This window comes from Mastomys coucha, unplaced genomic scaffold, assembly GCF_008632895.1.
Source record: "Mastomys coucha isolate ucsf_1 unplaced genomic scaffold, UCSF_Mcou_1 pScaffold22, whole genome shotgun sequence".
Taxonomy (NCBI): Eukaryota; Metazoa; Chordata; class Mammalia; order Rodentia; family Muridae; genus Mastomys; species Mastomys coucha.
Window position 1 is genome coordinate 177975517 of NW_022196905.1, and position 23274 is coordinate 177998790.

The 23274-nt window shown below is 39.3% G+C and overlaps 1 protein-coding gene across 4 annotated transcripts in view; it reads right to left on the bottom strand.

Annotated features, from left to right (window-relative positions):
- Dlc1 (DLC1 Rho GTPase activating protein) overlaps window positions 1–22859 on the bottom strand; it is a 377111-nt gene extending 354252 nt beyond the window's left edge. For 2 of the 4 annotated variants that reach the window (XM_031339555.1, XM_031339558.1), the window contains exons 1-2: window positions 21809–22350; window positions 6540–7738 (exon numbers count right to left, since the gene is read on the bottom strand). In XM_031339555.1, coding sequence (XP_031195415.1) covers window positions 6540–7613 — 1074 coding nt within the window. In that variant the 5' untranslated portion in view covers window positions 7614–7738; window positions 21809–22350. Of the gene's footprint in view, window positions 1–6539; window positions 7739–21808; window positions 22351–22627 lie in introns of those variants that run through there. The other 2 variants (XM_031339550.1, XM_031339549.1) reach the window with 2 other exon arrangements.
- Window positions 22860–23274: the final 415 nt, after the last annotated feature.

Consider the following 23274-nt stretch of genomic DNA (forward strand, 5'->3'; position numbering starts at 1 on the left):
GTATAGAGATGTAACTAAATTTCAGCCTATGAACTCTGAGACAAAATAATGAGTTTGTTTTCTAGGTTCTTCTGTATATAGAGGTATAGCCACCCTTTATTATTTCCCTGTCCTTACAATATGAATATGATGAAGATTCAAGAGAAAGAAGAAGACTGATAGAAGCAGCCTGGAAAATATAGAGTCAATATATTTTCCTATCCCTGCTGATGTCCAGCCATCATGGACGAGTGAAAGAGATTGTTTAAGCTGTCTTTGTGCTGACTTTAGTAACAGTGGTCAAGTCTAATCTCTCAATATTAGAGGTTAAAATATTAGACCCTAGAAGTAGTTTGTATTTTTGTTCTTCATCTTTTATGTCTGTATGTGTATGTGAATAGGTCTGTGTTCATGTGAGTTTATGTGTCTGTAAGCATATGCATACGTATGTGTGAGAAAGAGTGTGTGTAGGTTAGAGGTCATTTACAGGTATTCTCAGGTGTCATTTTTTAACAACTGTCCACTTTCTTATTTAATTTAATTTAATTTAATATATTTTTGTACATATGAATATATGCATGTATGAGTGTGTGTGTTTGTGCACATAGGTGTACCATGGCCCAGGTAGGACAGACAGAGGACAGTGTGTAGGAGTTGACTTTCTCATTCTTCTGCCTCATAGGACAGGGGCATATACCTCAGCTTGTCAGACTTTTCCTACCTAACCATCTTTCTAGTTTTTACCTTGCTGTTTTTAGATGGTGTGTTTCCCAGACCTGCAATTCAGTGAGTATGCTAAGCTGACTAGCTATGAGTCCTTGTGAGCTGCCAGACTGCCTACCTCAGCGCTGAGAAAATATGCCAAGGTTTCTAGGGATGGAAGCCAGGACTGTATGCTTCTGCAGCAACCACTTCATTGACTGACCTACCTCCCCAGCTCAACTCCTTTTAAAACCTGGTATCTCCATAGCCCAGGGTGGCTCAAAACTCATAATGTAGCCCATAGTGCTCTTTCAGTCTATAAAGTGTTGAGATTAAAGGCATAAGTCATCATACACACCAAGAATCCCGAAGCCAAGACCTATTTGTTTTTGCATAGAGGGAAGGGGGTATTGGTGTCATCGTAAAGTTATTATTTTTCAAATACTTCCTGGAGTTTAGCCTATCATGTCACATATATAGTTTATGTCTCATCTAAGTGTGCTAATTAAAAGCACATTCATACATTTCTTTAACTATAATATTATTTAAAAACTTGGCAAATGCGTAAATGCTCTTTACAGCAGATGGAAGTTGGGACTCTTTAATTAGTGAACCACCAGCAATGACAAATCATACTAGTTTTTCCAAAACCTCCAACCTCAAGTCTTTCCCTACTCTTTTCCATCTTTATATTGCTTCTGGTTTAAGACCACTTCTTAGGCTATCTCCCGCCTCTAGACATCTGTGGAATGTGTCTCCAAGAACTGCCTTTAAGGAGCTGCCTCAGCCCAGAAGGAGCTGCCTCAGCCCAGGGATTCACCAAGACCATCAGGGTACTCGTCCTACATCACAGGGCCGGGTTGCCCATTCACGAATGTCTGCTTATAATTCTCTTGGTTTTGCTTGATTTTTGTGGTTTAAATTTCAATTCCATGAACTATTTTAACATATCTAAGCTCAAAACCATATTATTAGCTCAAAAGCTCATTGGTTGGGCATGCTACACAGTCTTCTGTAATGGAGACTCCTTAGAAATAGGTTTTTGTGTCTTTCCTGGATTGTCACAGCTATTACTGGACAAAGCAAGTCATGTAAAATAAGTGCCTCCCAAACTTTAAAGATCCCAAGGAAGACAATATAGATTACAAAGCACACCATGTTTAAAGGAGTGACAGGGAATATATTCAGGAGATCACTCGTTTGTTTTACTTTGTTCCTTGAGACAGGATCTTATTGTATAATAAAAGCTACCTCCATATGTATTATATAATGAAAGTTATGTTCATATCTCCCATCCTTCTGCACTAGCCTCCCAAGTAGGGAGGGGCTTTTATGCCTGTACTGCCATCCCGTGCAGACAGAAGAATCTTGTCCCCCCTCTTTTACTCTTTTATTTTGTGTTGTTTGTTTTATTTCAGTCTTAGAACATTGATTATATCCCAATGAAAGAAAAGAAATCTATGCTTGAAAATTTCATGAAGAATTTCATACTTGTACTTGGCATTCAGTTAATGAGTTGATTAAAGTTCTCAGCCCCAGACTGCCTCCCAGTCTACTTCCTGTTTCTAACATTTCTTCTCATGTTAGTCCATGACTAAGAAATAGTTTTAACTAGACAGATGGATTAACACACTCTAGTATCTCACACCTAACATTGTACAGACATGAAAATGTGGCACACATGTGTCTCTGAAGACACTGTTCTCAGCAAACCCTGTTAAGCTTGCAACTTGTAAAAAAGAATTAAAGAAAAGCTTAAGCAATGAAGGAAACCATCAGCAACAAAAAGCTGATACAAATATATTTGAACAGAGGGCCAAATTCCAGTCCCATCAAGCAGCAGAATTTAGCAGATTCGCCATATGTTTCTGGCTTGAGAGTTAAGAATGCAAGAAATAGGTTGTGGAACTTTTCTCCAAGGCTAAGAAAAGCTACCAAGGCCAGGTATATGTCAGAGGTATCCCTGCACAAAGGCCCAGAGAGGCCATTGCACAAATCTACGAAGATGAAGCCTGGGTTTCATGGGAGACTCTGAGATGTTGGGGATGCCAGAGTCTTGGAACACCTGTCAAAGTGAGCTGCAGACCAGGTATGGAACCAGCCTAAGAGAGGAAAGTGGGTTACAGTCAACAAGATGAACGTAGTTGGACATTTGAAGGGTGCTTTGGTATCATAAACAGAGATGTAGAATTTGGAGTATATCTTGTTGTTGTTGTTATTGTTGTTTGTTTGTTTGTGTTGGTCTTGCTTCAGTATCTTCTCATGGTGCTCCATTTCTTCCTCTCTGGAGTGGCAATGTACATTCTGCGCCATTGTTCATTGGAAGTGTGTGATATCCTTCTTTATTTTTATTTTAAAGGCGTTGCGGTCAAGAGATTGCCATGAATCCCAGAAGAGACTTTGAACTTTGGATTTTTAAAGTATTGAGACTGTTAAAGACTACGAGGACTTTTGACCATTGACCGTTGAACCAGAAGGTTTTGCATTATAAGCATACAACAGGGAGCCAGGGAGTGGTGGTTTGAATAAGAATGGCCCTCACTGGCTCATAGATTTGAATGTTTGGTCACCAGGAAATGACACTATTTGGATTAGAATTAGGAGGTGTGTCCTTGTTAGAGGAAATGTGTCACTGGGGATGGGCTTTAAGTTTTCAAAAGCCTGAGCTAGCCCCAGGTTCTCTCTCTTTGCCTATTGATCAGGATTAACTCTCAGCCAGTGCTCTAGTGCCTGCTGGTATGCTGGCCTGTTTTCTACCATGATGCTAATGAACTCAATCACTGAAACTGTAAGCAAGCTCACAATTAAATACTTTCATTCATAAGAATTGCCTTGGTTATGATGTTTCTTCACAGAATTAGAACAATGCCTAAAATAAAAATATAGTTTTATTAAGTTCTATATATACAAATATATTTTTCACTCATGCCAGAGTATGCTATACTTATGAATTTGCCACTATTTTCTTCCAGATGAACATGGATATCTTTTAAGATGAGTGGTATGATTTTCACTTTATTGTGTGTACATGTGTATGTATGTGTATGTGTGTGTGTCTGTGTGTATTGTGTACATGTATGTGAATGTATGGGTGCATGTGTGTGCATGTATATGTATGTATGGGTGTATGTATGTGTATGTCTCTCTTTCTCTCTCTCTCTCTTTGTCTGCACTTGTATCTAGGTGTTCTTGGAGTGCATATGACTGTCAGGGCATACATAGGTGTTGAGGTGAGGCCAGAGGTTAACACTGAGTGCTTTCCTTTCTCACTATCCATTTTTAATTTTTATTTTAATTTCAACTTTATTTTATGTATGAGTGTTATGCTTGCATGTTTGTATGTGTACTAGGTACATGTTTGGTGTCCATGGAGGTTGAAGAAGCATTGGTTCCACTAGACCTGGAGTTAAAGATGGTTGTAAGACACCATGTGGGTGCTTGGAATTGAATCCAGGTCCCCTGAACAAAACCATTCAGGGCTCTTAAACATTTAGCAATCTCTCCAGCCACAACTCCTGACCTTAGTTTTTGATACAGGTTCTCTCATTGACCCTGGAGCTTACCCTTTGGCTAGACCAGCTGGCCAGTAAGCTTAGTGGTCCCATTGTCTCTGGACCTTGAGTACTGGGGTTACAGGGATGTCTTGCCACACTCAGATTTTTATATGTGTTCTGGGAAAACAAATTTGGTTCTTCCTGCTTGCATATTAAACACTTTACTAACTAAACTATCTCTACATGCCCCTATGTCCTAGGTCCTAGTGGCTGTATAGCATTCTATACAATTTGTGATAGTTAAATATATATTGATCAAAATTAGGTTGTTTCTTTTAGTTTTTAGTTACATGAAACAAACAATATCTGTGTATATGTTGTTCATATGTATACAGTTGATTGTTTTGGTACAATTTGAGATAATTTTCAATTATTTTATAGTTATTTAATATTCATTAGTAACAGATAAAACAAAAGTTATTACCCATTTTAATACTAATGATTTATACCTTAACCACATTTTCTATAACAAATTTTGGACCGAAATGTTTGCATTTAGTCTACTCATTCCAAGGCAAGCCAAAGGCTGTAATGTCAAAGGAAGTATTTCAACCAATATTACAGCAACACGTTGGGGTGTTGAAATGCTTAAAATAGAACATTTAAATTAGAGCTTGCACAGGAGAGACAACTCCAGCTTCCCGAGTGCAACCCTTAGCAGTACGTTGAAGAGCAGATCCTTTCCAGCATTCTTCATAGTGATATCACTGTCCAACCATGAGCATATGTTGCAGGAATGTTTAATGTGTCTGTAGGCAGTTGGGCCAGATTTGTCTTATTTTAGGGAGCCATGTCATAAGTCAGTTAGTATTTCCTTATGTCATGATTGCATTCTCTCCTACAGATTTGATAGGACATATGGAAATTTCTGGAAATGTGACATAAGCATTCCAATCATTATAATTTCATGGGGCCCTGACATTTGACTATAACTTACATAAGAGAGAGAGAGAGAGAGAGAGAGAGAGAGAGAGAGAGAGAGAGAGAATTTGTCAGAAGCACATACTATTCTCTTGGAATATAGTCTGAGCATATTGATTTTTTTTTTTGCTGTAACATCTTTGAGTTTAGTTCACACAGTTGAAATGACTACATTCAGTTTAATGATCTAGTTTGTAAAAAAAAAAAACCCACAGTGTACGGAAATAAGAAGGAATTAGAAATGTCCCCCTCCAGCTGTGGGCGAATAGCCCCAGTTAAACAGAACTAAGAAAAGCTATCTTCTATTTCACAAAAGTTTCTTCACAGTTTCTTCAATTGCCATGGTAAGGTGATCAAAGAAGAAACCATCCCTTAGAGTTACATTAGTTTATAGAGTACTGCATTGTCAGAAAAAAATGTAAAGGAAGCCTGAAATCATGAGTAAGAGTTCAGTTTCAGTGTTAACCCACAGTCATGTAGGGCTACTGTGTGTTTTTTTTCTTCTTAGGGAAATATGTAGAATAATTCAAAAGGCCTTGGTATAAAATAATTATATCATGTATCGGCCCCATTCAAGGCAAAGAAATAATGATGCCTCTACTGATAGCAGATGTATTAGTATGACATTTCAAGTAATAGCACATGTAAAGTGTTGTCATTCCATATTGAAAGTGTTACTTTGAATTAAGATTTATTTTATTTTCAATTCCATGTATGTGTGTGTATCTGCTTATGGGGTGCATACACATGAGTGAAGTGCAGGGGCCCACAGAGGCAGAGGCCATGCATAAGGTCCCCTGGAGGAGGAATTATAGGCAATTGTGAGTCACTCCACATGGGTACTGAGAACTCACCTCCGGTCCTTTAGAAGAGAACTACATGCCCCTAACCTCTGAGCCATCCCACCAGTCTCTAGTAGATTTTGTTTTGGTTTTAAATACGTGACTGCCAAGTACTAAATATGATCCATGAAAGGAAAGGAAAACGAGCCCAAGCAAACGAGACAAGATTAAACACACTGCTGCTTTTCTTATAAAAATTACATGTCCCTTTTCAGAAGGCCATAAACTACAGTGTCACTGTGGTGAGTACTAAATTCCAAGGAGACCGAGCCATGCTATCTTAACGCAATTTTAAAGAGCCACAAACCATTGCAATGTTGTTAGTGAAACTGTAAGATTATTGTATGTCAACTCTCGCATAGTTTCATGGTTTTATCAAGCGAAAGGCTTTAAATTGTACTAGCTACATGACAGGGTTAAAAACAACAAAATCAAGCAAAACATCTGTGCATCCTTTTCAGCCCAAGCACATCCATGAGTTATGAAAATAAAGATATTTACAACACTTCAAAAAACCAGATGATCTACATGTGAGGCTTACCTTTCTCTTGCGCAGTCTGACTTGATTGTCTGTGGTCTCCTGGGTGGTCACTGGGCCCCTTAAGTGTAAACACTGCATGCCATCTTCCCTGCTGACCCCAAGAGTGCTTTTGTTTGGATAATCTGAGAACCCACTCTTCTCCAGGTCATTTTCTGCTGACATCCCACCAGGGCAGGAAGGAGGCTGCAGAAGGTAACTTCCGCAATCTGCTTTTAATAATGGCAGCCCTCTGTCTGCATAAGGAGTTGCTAAGAAGTCTTCTTCTACAACATGGTGCTGATTATCTTCCTGGTCATCTTTAGGGAAGTCGGGTTTCCTGTGTTGTTGAGTGGTGACTGTAGAATCAAGCATTTGTGTCTCAGGTGTGACGTCTTTCGAGAATACTGAAGAATCAAGTAGTAGTGCCTTAGGAGTGATGTCATCTTCTACATTCAAAGACTGGAATGTGTTTATTTTGAGCACATCTTTTGTTTCATTTGCACTTGTACTCTTACAAAGCTCCAGGCTTTTGCTGATAGCCTCAACACCTTTGCTTTCTCCACTTCCTTCTGCTGGAGACATATCAGCTTCACCAGCCCCACTCCAGGTATTATGAGAATCTTGACTACTTGGCATGGTGGACAGAGTCTTCTCGCAGGAGCCTGCTCCTTTGACACTATCTTGGCTGTCTCTTTCATGTCTTTGTGGAGTTAAAATCTGTGAGTCATTGATAAGGTGTAGATCAGAATCAGTATCCTCATCAGAAATGTGCACTAGTGTTTCTGTGCTGGCCTCTAGTGATAGAAACTGCTCTTCCCCTTCCTGGCTGTCACTTTCTTCGACCTCCTGTGAAATGTGCCCCATTGGCCTCCCAGGAAGGTCTCTTGTCTCTGACCCACAACAGCGGTCTGGTAGAGAGATACACTTCTCTTTATGGTCCACATTTAAGATTGCATCTTTTTCCATCCTTCCCTCCAAGCTGTCGGATGCCAGTCCGTGATGACATGCTATGTCATACTCATCAGAATTAAAAGGTTCTTCAGTCTGCTGGGTCACATGCTCTTCCCAGCTCCTCTTTCTGATGGCTACAGACATGTCATCATAGTTTAACAGCAGACAAGGAGATGCATTCCATATGACACTCAAAGGGGTGGAAGCCAGGGAAAGAAGATTTCAAATTCATGGATCAAGGAAGAGAGTGTGATCTGCCATGTTGTCAACTGTGAAAGAATTGAAAATATGCTGTTATAGATACATTTCCAACATAATCTATATTTCATGGCAAAGAATCTAATCTGTGCTGTGAAACAGAAGTAAGAAATAATGCAAAGCTTTATTTAATAAAACTATGGGTATATTTCTTAGAGGCAGTCTAATATTAGAGAAAAATTTGCATTTAGTATTTTTAGTAAAAGTTTATCAGTACTTCCAAAACCAATTGGACTGGTTTATTAATGAAGAAAGATATAAGTACTCAAACATTTTAAGCTCTGTTAAGAAAATATTTGGACTGCGATGCTTAATAAAATTCACTGGAAAAACTAACTTGTTGCTCTGGCTTCGCGTGCTTTCCCGGTTTACTTTAGTGAACAAAAGCCATTAAGGAAATTGATTTGCTGCTTGGTTTGAATTGAAAAAAAGGCCACCAGGGAACCAGTCCTGCAACACTTGAGCAATGGAGACAGCATGTGCAATGCATTAGTGTATGAACTCATTAGTAAAAGAACTCATACCGGTCAAGTCCCAGTGACCAGGATGTCTCTACCCAAGGGAGTGACAAAGAAGCAGAACAATACAGGGTAGTTCATATTAACTCACAATTCATGGGTAAGAAAGCATGATGTATTCCACTATCAGGCTTTTGAACAGATACTTCTAGGCATACATTTATTTTCTGCCATTACTAATATCATTGCAGTATTATCAAAGCCTAGAATAGTGTGTACACGTTCAAAATGATTGATTTAGAATGTGAGCCAATGTTTAAATTAGGTAAGTGTCTAAGACCAAGGTTCGAATAACCAAGGAAGTTCATTGTCTCCATAGAATTGTGATATTTAGGCTTTATCATGTCTTTACTGTGCATGAACTCTAACCCCATGAAGGATGTCAAGTGTACCAACAAGGAGATGTGAGAACATTAGGACCAGTTTTCAAATGCTCAAGTCTCATTCTCTCTCTCTCTCTCTCTCTCTCTCTCTCTTTCTTTCTCTCTCTCTCTCTCTCATTCTCTCTCTAGCTCTCTGTTTCTCTCTTTCTCTCTATCTCTCTGTTTCTCTCTTTCTCTCTATCTCTCTGTTTCTCTATTTCTCTGTCTCTATCTCTCTGTCTTTCTGTCTCCTCTCTCTCCCTCTCCCTCTCCCTCTCCCTCTACCTCTCCCTCTCCCTCTCCCTCTCTCTCTCTCTCTCTCTCTCTCTCTATCTCTCTCCCTCTTTCTTTTTGTAAAGATGTTAGTAGATTTCTGCTAGGATTTGGACCTTATAAATTTAAGCAACAAAATCACATGCAAGATAGGTAAGGTCAGAATATAAGAACTTTCCAGATCCCCATCCTTCTACCTTGAATTGTTTAAACTAGTTAAACAAACAAGTTCTATCCATGTTAAAGTCAACCTTTGAAAGTTGACTAACCCAAGTGTCAATCTACAGTGAAAACAAATCTCTAGACTGTGAATGAAAACTCCCATTGAAAAAGCAGCTATTTTTTCAGTTTCTGCTCTGCACGGGAACTGCCAGCATATAATGTTGCTCTTAGCCATAAACCAGATTAACTGCTGGGCTGGCTTCAATCCCATCTTTTGAAAAGGTCTCTGACTCCCCACCAAAAATTCCAAGTTATTCCTGCTAAGCACATGCTTGGAAGGTAAATAGTCCCACCCTGTAAAGAAAGGGTGGGATGAAGATGCTCCAGCATGTTGGTACCCAGGTCAGACCAAATATCCTTCTGGATACTTTCTGGTTCCTTCAGAGATCTGTAGCCATCTTTGAAATTGGCCATCACATTTTCCACGTTGGCATTCACCTTGCTTGCACTGAGAAGAAAAATATAAAGCTTCTGAATTCCATGCATAAGTCATTATAGTGTGGGAGGCTACGGAAAGTGGGAAAAAAAATGCTGAGATGCAAGCCAGAACATTTCTGCTTTCATGGGCGAATTGGGGTTGTAATAGGGTGGTTCTGTCTTAGGCGCTTTCTTTCCTTATTTTGATCCAACATAGAAGGAACAGGCTAACTTAAGAAATGCCAAGTGGTATTACTGTGTCATTCCTAAGCCTCATTTATGTTTAGGTTGAGCCTGAATTCTGGCTTTATATCTTTTTCTAAGGAGAAAACCAGTTCTCTGAGCTCTTCAGAAACTTTGAGCTAAATCTGAAAAATCAATACACAGTTTTTTTTCCTCCTAAGAACTTGTGATGGTTTTAACTTATTTTACTGAACCATGGCAAGGAGGTAAGTATTCTTATCATGTCGAAGGATAGTAGTTCAACAAATTCCTAGATGATTTATCAGCACACAGAGATTCTAAATTAGTTAGGTTCAATATAGTATAGCTCTGGCCTCATTTCTGATTCAGGCTTTTTAGAGTATTTAAAAACCATTTTTATGTCCCTATTCCATCTATTTTAGGACAAAATATTTCCTATATTTCCTACTTGTCATTCTGATAATCATCATTAGATTTTCAACACCTGTTCCATAGTCTGTGGTCTGGTAGATGTTAAAACATTTCATTTCCATCACCTTTCTATACACAGTCCTTATTTAAATTCATTTTTAATTCATAGTTAAATAAATCTTCCACCTAAAGCCTGGGAGATTATTAGTAAATTGAAACATTGCAATATTGACACTGCATCTGAGCATACAAGCCTGGTTTTAGAAATCATCTGAATTGACTAAAATCCATGCCATAAGATGTGTTCTTTTTAAAAGGCCTGACTTTCCCTGAGGGATTCTGTATCATGCTGTCTTATTTAAAATTATTATGCAAACTCTAGAGCACTATTCTACATATTTTGGTTATATTTTCCCTAATTCTTTTATGCAGTTTTATTAAAAAATGAGCTCAGCTGCTGAGAATTCAGATGGAAGGTCTGGAAAAGTGTAGGTCATTTCTAGGGTGTTGATTTTATAAAGTGAATCTCCATATGAATTTTTACTTCTGAAATGCATGTGTTCAAACACCAATGTGTTCATGTTACTGGGGACTCTAGGCACCTCTAGTCATGTAGATGACCTAGAAAATTGTCGTGAGTTGTGTAAAGGCACTCTTTGTAATATTAATGCATAGGATGTATAGACAGAAAGTGATTTAAAATTTATCATTAGAATTATTCCATACTACTACTCCTTAACATAAACATCTCATGATGCAATACATATTTCAGAATTAAACACCATTAACTATTACGGTATCTAAAAATGAGAAGTGGAGAGAGTGCAGTGGAGAATGACTGGCTAATTGGTCATATTTGTCATACAGTAAACACTGTAGTTTACACCTAGTTTTGAAATACTCATACCACTTATAATTTCCTCTGCCAAATAAAAGAAATTTCATTGACTATTGTCAACTCTGCATCATGCAAGAAGACATAAACAAAGCCTTGTGGCTAGATCAGTGTGTGTAGTATCCGGCAGACAGTAGTGCAAGCACAACCACTATGAAAACTTCATTCACTATCTAAAGAATGATAGACATTGTGCTGGACACAGAGAATAGAAGTGTAAATGTTGTATTTTGTCTTTTTGGTTGCACCTTTTGATTTTTTTGAAAGATACTCATATAAACAGAAAATGCCATCATTGATGAATATTAATACTATGAAATTTTTCACATGAGTTGGGAGCATCATCCTCTAGCCCCTTCCCCATTTCCTTTGCTCTCTTCTTTTTTTAATAGAAAGTGATGTTGGGTGTGGAAGATGTGCTAGAGAAATCCTCACAGAGTGAAATATTTCCTGGATCATTTTTTTTCTTTACAACATTTAAGTCTAATGGAAAGTTTGGTAGTTTTCTACTTGATGGGCGAAATCTTTCTTCTGCTCCCAGAGACTTACTATTATAGGATACTCTTTGGAAAGATAAAATAGATTCAGTAACAAGTGCTAGAACATTATTTTAATTTCAAAATTCATTAGTCCAGAGAGAAATGTCAATCCCTTGAAGAATTTCATAACAATTGAAGGGAATCTTTTCTCCAGAGAAAAATATAAGCCAAGTCCATTATATGGATCTGTGAATGGTGTATAATAAAGTCAATTACTCTGTGTACTACCTTTTTAAGACTGTTTTTTAAAAGATTAAGTGTGTGCATGTATGTGTGTGCCTGTGTGTGTGTGCATGTGTGTGTGCCTGTGTGTGTGTATGTGTGTGTGTGCCTGTGTGTGTGTATGTGTGTGTAGGTGCCTGTGTATGTGTATGTGTGTGTGTGCCTGTATGTGTGTCTGTGTGTGTGTGTCTGTGTGTGTGTGTGTGTGCCAGTGTGTGTGTATGTGTGCCTGTGTGTGTATATTATATATGTGTGTATGTGTGTGTGTGCATGTGTGTATATGTGTGTGTGAGCCTGTGTGTGTGCATGTGTGTTTATGTGTGTGTGTGTGTGTGTGTGCGTGTGTATGTGTGTGCCTGTGTGTGTGTGCATGTGTGTATATTTGTGTGTGAGCCTTTGTGTGTGTATGTGTGTGTGTGTGTGCATGTGTGTGTATGTGTGTGTGTGTGTGTGTGTGTGTGTGTGTGTGTGTGTAAGTGCTCACAGAGGCCAGAGGACTTGGAGTTACAGTAACTGTGAATCAACTAATGTGGGTGCTGGGTATCAAAGTCGGGTGCTCTGAAAGAATGGTACCTACTTTTAACTCCTGACTTACCCTTCCAATCCTCTGGGTAATGATTTTAAAATTAGACAGCCTCCTGGGACTAATGATCAAGTTTTCAGAGCAAAGAGAATCATGATCAACACAGTAGAACAAAAGAATAAAAACTGGCTATGTTCAGAAGCATCACAATGAGATTTCAGAACACAGAACAGAAAACACAGATTTTTAATGCTTCCAGAGAAATAGAAGGTTATATTTTAGAAATCCTGAATGGAGATGGTGCTAGATTTCTCAGAATTAACACTGGAGATAAGATGGCACACAAATATGTCTTTAAAATCTTGCATAGGAATTTGTTTCTGCTCCAAAACATATTTTTGGAATTGACCAGAGAGTCAGACATGCAAGGTGAAAGCCAAGAACTAAGTGTGAATGCCTGTGCAACAGAGTTTCTATGACGGAATTCATATAGTGAGTTTCTGTTAAGAGATATAGCTAAGAAAAATATCTTTAAAAGGAAATATAAAAGTGTGTATGCTGAGAATGTATAGCAATGAGAGGTAATTTGGGTGGAAGAATTATTAATAACAAGAATTCCAGGGAACACTAGAGGAACCAGTTATCAACTCTATGAAAAACAATTTTATAATGAAAGGAAATACAATCCACGATACTTGCAAAATGTGTATATTGTTTATATGGTTAAAATAATCAATACTGATGCAAAAAATGGGAAATAACCGTGTTCATAGGATTTTGTGAATTACATATTGGCACTGCTATTTGGTCCAAGAACCTGTGCCTAGGTAGGTCATGAGCTGAAGTGGAGAGTCTAATACCACTATTCTGTTAGATGGTTATAGTATTAAACTGACTTATTACTATTTTAAAAGGTTCTCAACACTCATCAGAGAAGGTGTTTGTTTTCTTATACTAAATCCTAACTAAGACGGCAAACAGCAATTGGTCTTGGTTCACAGAATAAAATCTAAAGACTGTGGCGTGCTCAGGCCTGAAGGGGACATCTGTATATCACATTCCTTCCTGACCAGGCCAGGGTTTTTCAAAGAGGAGGTTGTATGATTGTGAGAGGCAGAGTGGTGGTCAGCCTTAGAAAACAGTGTTCTCCAGACACAGCAGGGCAGCTGGACATACGAAGCTCTAGCATCTGTGGCAGTATGCACACCTTTGCAAGCTCAACCCAGACAAGTTCTAGCATGGAAGGTAGATATGTGAGATATGAAGATATGACTTCTATATGAGATAGAAGTCACATTTGTGAACAGTCCATGGTCCCTGCAGACTTACTCAAATCAAAGTCATTAGACACCTGTTTAGAAACAGACATAATTGCACTAGAAATCAATCCTTCCAGTGCACAATGACTAATGTCAGTAAGTTAGTGCTACATCACAATGAGCTAGTGTGGACAACAGGGGTTTATTTATTTATTTATTTATTCATTGACGAGCATATCAACACAAACAAATTATCCAGATTGTGACTTTTGGGACACACACTCAATGATAATATGAAGAGTAATCTTTTTCAGGACCAAACTGAAAGAATTTAGACAAACTGTTTATGTTCATAGAGAACTTATAGCAGATATGATTTTCTCTTAAGTCCAATATGTGAGTACACAAACAGCAAAAGTAATAGGACACCTCTAAATAAATTTCTAGGAGTTTCGCAAGGCAGCCAACATCTAGGAAAAAAAAATAGCGCTTTTCCCATAGATATTCATGTCACTGAATCCATGGTTGAGAAAGGTAGAATAGGGTTATAGGAGAGAGAAAATTTAAATAATGTCATGAAGCTTGTCCTTCCTTTATCAGCAGTGTACATCTTAATCTCTCACAGAAACATTGCCTACATTCTTTTACACATTAATAATTATTATTTTAAAATTGTCTTGTTGGAATAAAGTTCTGTCACTTCCCCCTTCTTCCCCCTTCTTCCTTCACATTCCTCCCATTCCCCTGCAACTCATAAGTTGATGGCCTCTACTTCTTTGACGGTATTTATTATGTGTATGTCCATAAATATATAGCTACAACCTGCTGTGTTTGTCCTAGTTGTCGATATGCTTGTGTTTTCAAGGCTGACCACTCTGCCTGGGAAAAGTAGAAGGGGATTCATCCCTGGGAGAGGTTAAGGGATTCATCCCTGGGAGAGGTTAACTGACCTCTTCCCAGAATTCAGAACACCACAGAGAACCTCAACTGGACACAGTGCAGAGATCAAGAGAGCATGTGGAGCCCAGACTGAATAGATACAGCTACATCACAGCTACTGCATCTGTGGCTCAGAGAACGTCACTGAAAAGGGATAGATGGGTTCAGAGACAATACAACGAATTCTGCTGTTAAACAGTCTCTCCTAGAAATGACTGCATAAACTAAACTGGAAAAATAGAATTATATAGGTTACGATAAAGGGGAGAAATTTCATGGAGTTACACCCATGTCAAAGAATGGCAGGCAAATACTCTCATACTTTATTCAGAGTGTATTCATTATGCTTCATTAGCTGTTAGTAAGAAACATCAGCTCTTGTTAAGATTCTTTATTGGTAAATTGCTCTGTAAAGTTAAAAATAGTATATATGAAATAGCTTCCATGTCTCCATGTCTGGAGAGCCTCAAAAATTTAACTTTAGTAAATTATAAAACAAGCTACCTACGACAGGTTTAAATAGCCCATCGCTGCTTCCAAGGGATGTTTTGTCATGGCTGTTAATTTTGGGTTTTGGAAGGAAAATAAAGTAGGCACCAGAATGAAAACTAGCTCTTCAGTGGTAACTTATTTAACGCATACCTTGGAGCTTCTCCTAGATTTGGAAAGGTTTTTCACATCCTCTGCTCTCAGAATAGAATTACTCCAGGAACTAGGGAAATTTCAAAATTAACCCTTTCGACCGACTAGAAGTCTACTCATGGGAAAAGAACAGGTTGTTGCAAAATGGTAGGCTATTATTTTGGATGTGCCCTGTTTTTTACGTCCCGGCTCCTGAGCAGGGTCTAATTTCCTTGCAGGGAGGAGTTCAGATCTGGCAACACTTGTCTCACACCCACTTTACAGCTCAGGGCCGCCAGCTTTGCGGACTCGCCTAACATTTTTTTCATAAGCATCCCACACGTAATTTGAGGAAACCTTGGAACATTTCATGGTCTTCTACTTGCTATCAGGAAGAGAGTGCTGGGAGCATGCGGCTTCCAAGAGATCCCAGGATTATCAGTCAGGAGTGACTGTATGCCTTGTGGAAGTAGCACTTCCTAGACCCTACTATTTTTGTAGATTTCTATGAATTTTCCTCCCTCTTTAGAAGCATGCATTTAGAACATTTAGAAGCACACAGTACCTTAGTTGATTTTTGAAATTAAACTTATTAATGGATAGTGACTTGACTATCTTTACTATCTCTTTTCTCTAGAACAGTAGTTCTCAATCATTCTAATGCTGAGAGCCTTTAATACAGTTCATGTTGTAGAGACCTCCAACCATAACTACATAGCTGTAATTGTCCTCCTGCTATGGTTCATAATGTCTGTGTTTCCAATGGACTTAGGCTACTCCTGGGAAAAAGATCTTTTGACCCCTGCAAGGGGTAGCAGCCCACAGGTTGAGAACCACTGTTCTAAAATATCTCACAATTAGTGTCTTTACTCTGAACTTGTCTCAGGTGGAAATTTTCATGTAACCAAGAAGAACTTAAGAGTAAAGCTTTCTGTTGCAAACTTGCTCCTCCTCACCTTTGGCTATTATTCATGAGTCACACATGGTTTTGCCTCTTTATAAAGAGATATTTCTGTCCAACAAGGAACACGGGTTATAAGGCTTTATCATCATCATACTGAGATATGGCTCTGCTCTAAGTGGTCGCTTTATTTTTAGCTTGGTTATCATTTCTAGGAACTCTCTTGCAGTAGAAATAGCCATCACTCAGTGTGGATAAGAGATACAGGACACACACGGCACCATTGACACAGGTGCTTAGATGAGCAGGTGGCTCCAGGAAACTGAGCTTAAGCTGTTCCATAAGCACTAGCACAACCTCCACTGAAATCAAGGAGAAATTCTTTGAGTTTACCTCCTTCCATCAGCTCACTATCCTGTCAGGGGCCAACACTTTAGATTTCAACTTCAGTCTTTCATATGTAGTCTATATAATTCCACCGTATTTACCTATCTATGAGTGAATATACACTGGAGCCATGTTTTGTCACTGGATAGCTTTCTAGATAGTGAAGTAATATTATGAACATTAAAACTTTTGATGATAATGATAATGGTAATTATAAAAAAGGCTTCCATTTATCAAACATATAAAATGTACCAGGTATAGTGAACCTTTAAGTAAACAAGGACCTTTCTCTCTCTCTCTCTCTCTCTCTCTCTCTCTCTGTGTGTGTGTGTGTGTGTGTGTGTGTGTGTCTGTGTCTCTGTCTCTCTGTCTTTCTCTCTCTCTCTCTGTGTCTCTGTGTCTCTGTCTCTCTCTCTCTGTGTCTCTGTGTCTCTGTGTCTCTGTCTCTGTCTCTCTCTCTGTCTCTCTCTCTCTCTCTCTCTCTCTCTCTCTCTCTCTCTGTGTGTGTGTGTGTCTGTGTCTCTGTCTCTCTGTCTTTCTCTCTCTCTCTGTGTCTCTGTGTCTCTGTGTCTCTGTCTCTCTCTCTCTGTGTCTCTGTGTCTCTGTGTCTCTGTCTCTGTCTCTCTCTCTGTCTCTCTCTCTCTCTCTCTCTCTCTCTCTCTCTCTGTGTGTGTGTGTGTGTGTGTGTGTCTGTGTCTCTGTCTCTCTGTCTTTCTCTCTCTCTCTCTGTGTCTCTGTGTCTCTGTGTCTCTGTCTCTCTCTCTGTGTCTCTGTGTCTCTGTGTCTCTGTCTCTGTCTCTCTCTGTCTCTCTCTCTCTCTCTCTCTCTCTCTCTCTGTGTGTGTGTGTGTGTGTGTGTGTATTGTGTAGGCAAGATATTTGTTAAAGCATGTTTTCCCCCTGGAAATTTCAGTTGTTTCTTAAATCATTTGAATCTTGCTTTCCCCATACCTACCATCAAAAATTGGTAAGAACACAATAATGCAGTAATGTAACATGATTTAAAAGAATGGAAAGGGTGCTTAATTAAAGGCACTGTTCAGGCACTCAGCGGATGCTCAGGGATGGTGATGTGGGGTGAGGAGGACCAGGAGGAGATGATTTCATGAGGACTCTTCCAGCTGATGTTAGCTGAAGAATCAGAGCTGAGTATGAACTGGAATTCCCCTTGCTGGCTCATGCTATTTCAGTATGGATGTGCTACATCAAAATGCGAATCAGGTTGACCCAAATCAGGGAGCATTGAGTAGCAGAGATGGAATCAGTCAGTGCTCTGAATCCTTCAGGATTCCTTCAGTACCTTGTCCTACTTACACTGGGAAAGCATGTAGCTCCTCTCACGCTGCCTCACATAAACTTTCATTTCTCACTATTTCTGGAAGTTTGTGCTTCTGGTTCTGTGTGAATTGTAATGTCATCTTACAAGAGTGTTGTTAACCTCTGACCTTAGCTTCTGATTGCTTCTGCCAGCCACTTATTTTTCTTCCTCTTTAACAAGTATTAGTCTATCATTTTGGGAAGTCCAGAGACTAGAGTCCAAGTCCAGCTCTCACATATTAACATTCTGCAACCCTGTTTTTGTTTTTCCTCTGTCCCCTTGGCTTCCATTCATTCCACAACCTACCGACAAACAGGTATTGATAATTCCTGATGGGTTAGAGGTGCTTTTAGTTGCTTGGAATGAAAATGAACTTTCCAAGTTTGGTCTTTGATCTTCCTACTTTTGCTACTTTCTTTTCAGTATCTCTCTCATTTACCTGAATTGCATGGCTAAGATGCTCTGGGAGTTCTATACACTAGAACTGCTTGAGATGTGCAACCAACTGCTGCTCATTTCTATGCATTCACCTCAGCTTATGGGAAGATTCTTATGATGAATCTCTACTGCTTCCTCGTTAGAAATTTCATTTTACATGTGCTTTCCTGTCAACGTTTTCAAGGTCATGTATATAAGCGCCTTATTCTCCATTGAATGAAATCAGTCTTCTTTTACTAAGCTTTCAGTGTCTAAAATTTGATTTCATTTTTTAAAAAGCTTCTTTGAAAACTTCTTTAAAAAGCTTCTTTTAAGCCCATGTACTTCCCAAAACTCTTAAGCTGACAGGTAGTTTAAAGCTAGAGAAGATCCAGAGTAGTAAACTCTTTAACATCTCAAAGCTGATCAAGAAGGGCAATTCTCTGCAGGCTTTTTTGGTTTAGTTTTACCTTCAAGAAACCTATTCTTATACAGACCTATTGGTATTTAATGATTATGCTTAAATAAAATCTTAGGAATCAATCATGTGTGAGATATCACCCATACCTCCCTATAGCAAGTGGTTTAAAATGGTAGTTCTCATTGCAAGGCAATAGAAATTTTTTCATTTTCCAAGAAGAAACAAATAAAAACAGGTGGGAGCTCAGAAATGACCTGCTTTAGACCGATTTTAAGTCCATGAACCACTTACCAGTAAATAAGATTAAGCTCATCCCAGGAACGGGCAGCTCCGTGTACCGTATGGAAAGGTTTGAAAGGGTTAGGGCAGCCTCCTTTCTGTCAATGAGAACTCCCTTCAGAGTGCAGAAATGAACACTGTTCCCTGTTCATGGCATTCCAGCGAGCCTGAAGCTAGGTACCTAGTCTACTGCAATGCAGTGTGATGGCCGCAGGAGAGAGTTTTGAGCATTGTGGGTGTCAATATTAGGAACTCCCCTCAAAAAAAAAAAAAACCAGACAGCCCCATAGCACAGTCTAAGGCAGTGGTTCTCAATCTGTGGGTTTCAACCCCAGAAAGACTGTTTCACCGTGGTCGCACATCAGATATTCTGCATATCAGCTATCTATATTACAATTTGTCCCTGGAGCAAAATCACAAAGCAGTAACAAGATGATTTTATGATTGGGGGTCGCCACAACATGAGGGGCTGCATTAAGGGGTCACAGCAGTAGGAAGGTTGAAGAGCCCTGCTCTAAGGAAAGGACACCCATTAGAAACAGAACACATTAGTTTCATGGGAAAATCTTTTGCCTGGAAAGGACATTGCTGCAGCACACATGTGCTGTAGGAAAGGATGTATGCCACAGAGGATCTAGCCAACTCTCACTTGACGTCTCCCTTGTCAGTCCTTACATAATGTAAAAGAGGTACCTAGTACATGTCTAGAGCAGGATTCTCAACCTATGGGTTGTGACCCTTCAGGAGTCATATATCTTTTTTTTTCCATATCAGATATTTGTATTAGTATTCATAACAGTGGCAAAATTACAGTTGTGAAGTAGCAACAAATTAATTTTATGGTTGGGGGTCAGCACAACATGAGGAACTGTCTTAAACTGTCCCAGCATTAGGAGGGTTGAGAACCACTGTACTGGAGAATATTATGGAAGCCATAGAGTAGATGTGTGGATCAAAGGTAGAAAACAGTTGTAGAATTTACACTTACATTTTCTTATGGACATATAGCGTCTTGGCTCTTAGAATTGGAAATGGGGCTCAGAAGTATTTAACTGAGATAATAGAGAGATTGTTAAGAGTCTTGAGATTATTATAACTGAGGGTCTTAAAACTCCATCTGAAGGTCATTGGTGGGGATAACACGTTTACTATGCAGGTTGAGTATAAGGTTATGAAATGAGCAAGTTCCTAGTTAGGTCATTTTCTTGAAAGAAACACTGGTTTTAAATTGCCTATCATTATAGTATATAGGTTGACTGGCTTGACCTAAGAATAAGATTTAACCAAATAGTCTTTAAAAAGGCAGCTAACTCTAAAGTCTGAGATGAGAGCCTAATGGGTCCTTTTAAGAAATCTTAGCCATTGAGAAAATGGTGGTAATCAGCAAGTTTGATTTTTTTTTTTAAGAAGGAGAATTCTAATTTCCTTTTTGAGAGTTAGCTTCCTGTTAGGTGGACAGGATGATACTTTTTTGTGCATAGTTATTATCTGAGAGCAAGGTCTGTGGTATAAAGACCATAACACAAGAGGCAGGGACCATGGTTCCACTGTCCTCTCCTGTCCTAGCCACCAGTATGACCTTGTAGAGGACACTTTTGAAAGCTATTCCTCAACTTCCTTGTTGGTGATCGCTGACAACACCAGAGAGTGATACTTAATGCTCTTTCTTTCCCTGGCATTCTACTGGGTTGTTTTTGTAAAATATTTCAGACCCAGGGCCTTGCACATAGTAGACAATTGCTCTGCCACAGGTCTATTCTCCTAAAGCCTCACCAGAATTTCACTTTCTACATATTAAAATCTGTTTTTCCTCATTTTTAAAGGACTTAACAAAGCTTAAATTGTTAGCAACAATAGCAAAGCATCCATATAAATCATTCTAGGCTAGAAATTAAATTTTCTATTAGCTAACACAGCAAATGACCATCTTATCCTTTATAGGAGTTTATGATTGACATCCTTATTAACATCCAATCGGCAAACCTGTCCTCCATCCAGCCTTCACTTCCTGAGTTTGGTTCATAGATTTGGAGATAGGCAGGAATGTTTGTTTTCTTTGCATACTACTCCATACAATTTTCCAAAAATAATTTCCTTCTAAATATAACATCATCTTTGTTATTGTAACTCTGGGTTATATCAGCCATTGCTACATTTATTTACTCCTGGATCACACATTTAACCATTAAGACAATTTAAACGGTTGAAGCATGGTGACAATATGACTTCACAATGACATGAAATACGAATGGATGGTGAATGTACAGCTCTGCTTCAGTAACACAGAGTGTTCATACAACTTGAGCTCTGAGCGGCGAATCCAAGTTTAATGTAAACAAAACCCAATTCTGACACGTAAAGTCCCAAACTGAAATTAAACATGCCAAGACAGAAATAACTTGTAAACGTGTATGTCATTACTTCTCTTAAAATAACAATTTAAGTTGTGTGTTAGTAATTGGATATGTGACAGAAACTAGTTGGGGGGAATACTAAAGAATTTGATCTTCAGAGTTTTCAGTAAGACACCGATTTTTGTTTGAAAGTTCATTATTAAGCAAAAAAAAGTTATAATGTTATGTACTCTTTTTGTTGGGAAAACAGAAAGCAGGAAGGATTTCCTAAAGTTTCACACTTCAATATGAGAAGATTCATTGGCCTCAAGATATGCTACAGCTATCAACAGCAGCGTGCTGTAGATGGATTGGTCAGTAAGTTAAGAATAGAAAGAAATCAGAATAAAACATTTCTGTATGGGGAAAGAGACTCGAGCTACGTGGAGCATATTTTAGAAATGACATTTTGCTAAAAAGACTGACTCACAGCTTTCTACTGACTACACATTTTCCCATTCTGCTTTTCAGGGCTCAGCTCTGAAAGCAGTCAACAGCTGGCTGAAGATGCCAAGGTTTCCCAGCTCCATCTCCTACATGACAGTCGTAGCAGCCTCTTACCTGGACCAGGAGTTGCTGTTACCGCCAAGGCATGATGCTGTTCCAGCTAGGCTAGGAGAAGAATCTGTCCGGTTAGCGTCTCCAAAATCTTAAGTTCACATTTCTGGCTGAGGTCACGGGCTCTAGTCTAAGCAGTTCTCCTTAACGCGGTGTGTGATTCTAACAAAAACACCCTCTGCAGCTGGAGGGAGTCTCAGCTAATGCCGGATCCTGTCAAGGCGTTCCTAGTGACTTCTGTCTTCTAAATGCAGACTGATGTTTTGCGAGAGGGGCCTCCACAAGCAGGCCCAGATTGCCTGCAAAGTATTTCCTGCCTCTGAGAAGTTTGCATGTGAGAAAGCCTGCACGAAGCCGAGGGGAGGGGCAGAGCCGAGCCGCCTGGGCGTTGAAGCTCTGATTTTACACAGAACTGAAGTGAGTTTGTCAAAGCTCTTGAGATGATTAGCCAGCGTCAGAAAGTCCTAGAGTCCTTCCTATCCCACAGGGCTCATGGAAAACAAGGGAGAAAGAAAGCGCAGCTCTCCCCTCCACACACAGCCTTTCTACTGTGGTAAATGGAGAACCCTTATTCCTAACTCTCATTTCACAAGTTTTCTGAGACAGTTAGATGAAGTCTGAGCCTTGGAATACCGTAATTCTTCTAAAGTTTAGAACCTTTAAAAAAATAACTTAAAATTTTACATCTTGGACTTGAGAAAAAAAATCTGTAAGTAACATCCGGAGAATCCAAGAAGCAGAGCATTTTCTCCTCTCTCTTTCATCCCCAGAATTCTGAACAGAACACAGTGGTTTGTGTTACAGCACATGAAACCTCCTTACCTCCAGTCAGGGATCCTCCAGTTACAGACAACCAAGGCTGGAAAGGCTGGACAGGCAGAAGGCAGGCTCCATCTTGATCAAGTTAGAGTCCTGCTGACATTAGACCCTTGCGATCCTTCCTCCGGCATGGCGGAGTCTCTCAATCACATCTCTGAAGTGGCTAGCAGAGTGTACGCATCCTTCCCCAGACAGCTTGTGAACTCTCATCTGTTTATCTTTTCTGCTTTTGTGCCTCCACTGCATGACTTCCTCCTAGCTGCCCCAGCCTGGGAGCTTGGACTACCATTTGGTTTTGATTAAAACCAGACAGCCAACTCTGGAGAATTTAAGGAATAAGCTAATGGAAACTGCGAATATGGCTTTAATTAGTGCATCAATTAATAATAGATGTTAGCTTGTCTTATAATAAGATGTCACAAACGCAGAGCTCAAATCATTTCTGGAAAGAATTCATACTGAGTCTCTTTTATGACCCAGAATTCTCCCTCAGGGAAAGTGGAAGGGTAAAACAGACAGTGGCCTAGGGACATGTAGGTTGTGGCCAGGCCAGTGGGACAGCTTCCTTGTTTACACCAGAGAAACAGGAAACAGCATCTGTCCATTTATCGTATTTAGTTGAAACTACCCAATAATCTTTCCCTTTCATT